The sequence below is a fragment of the Etheostoma spectabile genome, chromosome 6, assembly GCF_008692095.1.
Source record: "Etheostoma spectabile isolate EspeVRDwgs_2016 chromosome 6, UIUC_Espe_1.0, whole genome shotgun sequence".
In the NCBI taxonomy this organism is placed as follows: Eukaryota; Metazoa; Chordata; class Actinopteri; order Perciformes; family Percidae; genus Etheostoma; species Etheostoma spectabile.
The window spans coordinates 21,478,883-21,482,164 of record NC_045738.1 but is presented as its reverse complement, the minus strand read 5'-3'; the positions used below and the strand labels follow the sequence as shown (position 1 = coordinate 21,482,164).

At 40.3% G+C, this 3,282-nt stretch overlaps 1 protein-coding gene across 1 annotated transcript in view; it reads left to right on the top strand.

Annotated features, from left to right (window-relative positions):
* spag1b (sperm associated antigen 1b) overlaps positions 1-3,282 on the top strand; it is a 25,973-nt gene that overhangs the window by 16,826 nt on the left and 5,865 nt on the right. Inside the window, exons 15-16 of the mRNA XM_032519236.1 lie at positions 929-1,070; positions 1,934-2,060. Of these exons, the coding sequence (XP_032375127.1) occupies positions 929-1,070; positions 1,934-2,060 (269 nt within the window). The remainder of the gene's footprint in view (positions 1-928; positions 1,071-1,933; positions 2,061-3,282) is intronic.

The following is a 3,282-nucleotide window of genomic DNA, read 5'->3' as shown; positions in this document are numbered from 1 at the left end:
TAACCAAAATATGCCCATGCTTCAGATGTAGTATTCTTATAATGCTGATAAATGTAAATGTAAATGTGCTGTATTTATATAGCTCTTTTCCAGTCTTAACAACTGCTCAAAGCGCTTTTACATCTACAGGAAACATTCACCATTCACACACATTCATACACTGTGGCCGGGGCTGCCGTACAAGGTGCCACCTGCTCATCAGATATACATTCATACACACTCACACGCGCAGCACCGGGGGCAACTCGGGGTTCAGTGTCTTGCCCAAGGACACTTCGACAATGACTGCAGGGGCGGGGATCGAACCACCAACCTTCCGATTGGCAGGCAACCGCTCTACCACTGAGCCACAGCCGCCCCTGATAAATGTCCTGAGCAATGTCATCTCCTCCATCCACCATGATTCCAACTTCAAGTAGGCTATGCAGTGCGTCTGCGCTGCAACTTCAGGAGACTCGGATGAAGCTGGGATAGGATAGGAAGGAAAAAACACACGGTTTCCACACCATGGTAATCCACCGTGATAATGATACTTTAAATGAAAACGGTAATTGTTATTGTCAACATTTTTATAGTTATTTACCGTTACACCGGTAATCGTTACATCCCTAGTTGTAATATAGGTCTTCAATTTCATTCATAAAGGTCTTAAAAAGCCTTAAAACCTGGGTAAAACCTGCAAAAACCCTGGTACTGTTACATGGAATTTGGTAGCAGACCAAAGATGAAAATATGAAAAACACTGTTTGTTCTACCTCCGGTAAGATATTGGGTACTCTTCCACTAGCCCATATGTCTTTTGTTGTTATTTTGTTCTTCTTTGTCTTTGTAATTTACTCTGTTGTTGTAAATGAGGGCCTTCCCTCAATGATCTGTGCAGTATAAATAAAGGTTTATGAAGTAATCACCTATTTACTTTGTATTCCAGAAAGGAAAGCAGAAGTCCGTTTTACTGCTTTGAAGCAAGAAGGGAATGACTTTGTGAAGAAGGGACAATACTCGGATGCACTGGGAAAGTACACTGAATGCCTTAAGCTAAAGCCAGAAGAGTGTACTATCTACACCAACAGGTATGGGGAACAACATGAACACACACACGCACTGCTGTGGCTTCTTTCACTTTCTGTTCCTCACTTTACACTTCTCATGATGTTTCCTTATAAAACAGAAATGTCAGAACAGAAAATTAATGTATTTGTTTGGATGAATGAAAACAGACTCATTAATTATCCCCAGCTGTCATCTGTCAGACGCTGCAATCAGCTCTGTGGCTAACCCCAACCAGTCGTCAGTCTGTCATTGGTAGTGAATTAGTGTGTATTGTTGGTAAATTGAAACAGAATGGCCGAGTCTCAGGAAACAGCTGCCTGCTTCAGCACTGTTTATCAGAACTCCATATATAGCCACTATCATATCATCTAAAGAAACATAGAGCAAACGTACCGCATGCAGCAGGCAGGGCAGGCTTTTTTTTTTCTGTCTCCAACTGACCCGCTCCATTCTTTTCTCCATTAGTAGGTGGATTGTTGATCATGTTGCAGAGGAAACTGTGATACTGACATGACACATATACTATTGTGTGTTCATGAATACTTGTTGAGCTCAACTGTAAAAAAAGAGCTTGTATGCACAGCCACACCAGAGCAAACGCACACTTGCCACTGCCACACAGCTGCCGAGACCCATTTTCCATTTTTTTTAACGTTTGTGAAGAAAGCAAAACTATTTGAGAACATTTCAGACATGTAAATTTTATCTCATGTCTCATCTTTTTCATATAAAAATGATCTGTTTCATGCCTTCAGCCTTAATTACCATGTCTAATTCAGAGTCATTGAGTCACAAACTCATGATGACTTTTAGTCACGCATCAAATTAGCTGCTAGTGAAAATAAGTACCACAAGAGATGTGTGTGTTTGTGTGTGTTTGCAGAGCTCTGTGCTACTTGAAGCTGGATAGGTTTACTGAGGCCAAGCAGGACTGTGATGCAGCACTGAAAGTGGAACCATCCAATAAGAAGGCCTTCTACAGACGAGCCATGGCTAATAAAGGCCTTAAGGTGATAAGAGCTGATCAGTAATGACAAAATGCCACGATGGAATGGTTCATTGTAAACCAGGGCTGGAGGGAAATCTTTAAGGGTTATTTCAGTTTTTTTCAGCCTGGACCCTATTTTTCTATGCATTGGCTTCTAAGGTTGCTTTCACACCTGCCTTGTTTGATTGGATAGTCTGTTTTGTTTGGGCTGGTGTGAAAGCTCATCCGAACTCTGGTGAAAATCAAACAAACTCTCATTGCCTAAAAACAGGGGTCTTGGTTTGCTTCCAAGGGAACCAGAGTTCAGTTCACTTCAGATGGGAATGTTATCCAACCCAAATACAGGACATGAACCAGAATCAGTGCATTTACTAGCCTGCAGTTTCAACCTTGCACACAATTTACAGACTCATACAGTATATGATTTAAGGGATGATAACTTGCAGATCCATAAGCTGTTCCGAGCACACATTGTTGGTTGTCTGTGACATCATCATCATCATCATCATCTCTCTCTCTCTCCTTCACGTTCTAAATTTGGTGTTGCTCCATTATTTCTGAGACCAGAAGTGTTGTTGAGTTTCAGGTATTTAATAAACAAGCGACCGTCTTTAACGCGGGCGTGTGTCTACAGTGTCTGGTGAGTTTGACAAAGTGCAGTGTAAAAGCAAACTGTACCAAATGAAAAATGCAACAATGTTGCAACTTCACCCCCAAATTGCATCAAGCGGACAAAATCTTTAAAATTGGTCCAGTATTTACGCTGGAACAAAGCCGTGAATGGGCAGCAGTGTTATCCTATTGGGCCACATAGTCAATTTCGTCCACTAAAACGCAGTTTTTGCCATTGATAGGCTAAGGTTGGTAATATAGGTGTCTGACAACATTATGGAAATGTAAAGACATAGACCTTTTTGTTGAAGAGTAAAATCATTGTTGTTTAACCAGAAATGGCTTCGCCATCGCCAAACTCACTAGACTACAAACTACCATAAACAATACTTTTAACATGTATAGAGACAGCATACTTTTATATGTAAATGGCTGACTTAGGTAGTATTATTTCATCCAAACCAGTTTGGTAATTGTTGGAACAGGGGAAAGTTAAACCAAGATGGCTTTTGATAGTTTTATGTAGTTTCTGTCAACCTTGAATAAAATTTGTTTTACGATGATGAAATTACTGTTTATTTAAAAAAAAAAATTATTTAACCTTTATTTAACCAGGAAGTCCCTTGAGATTG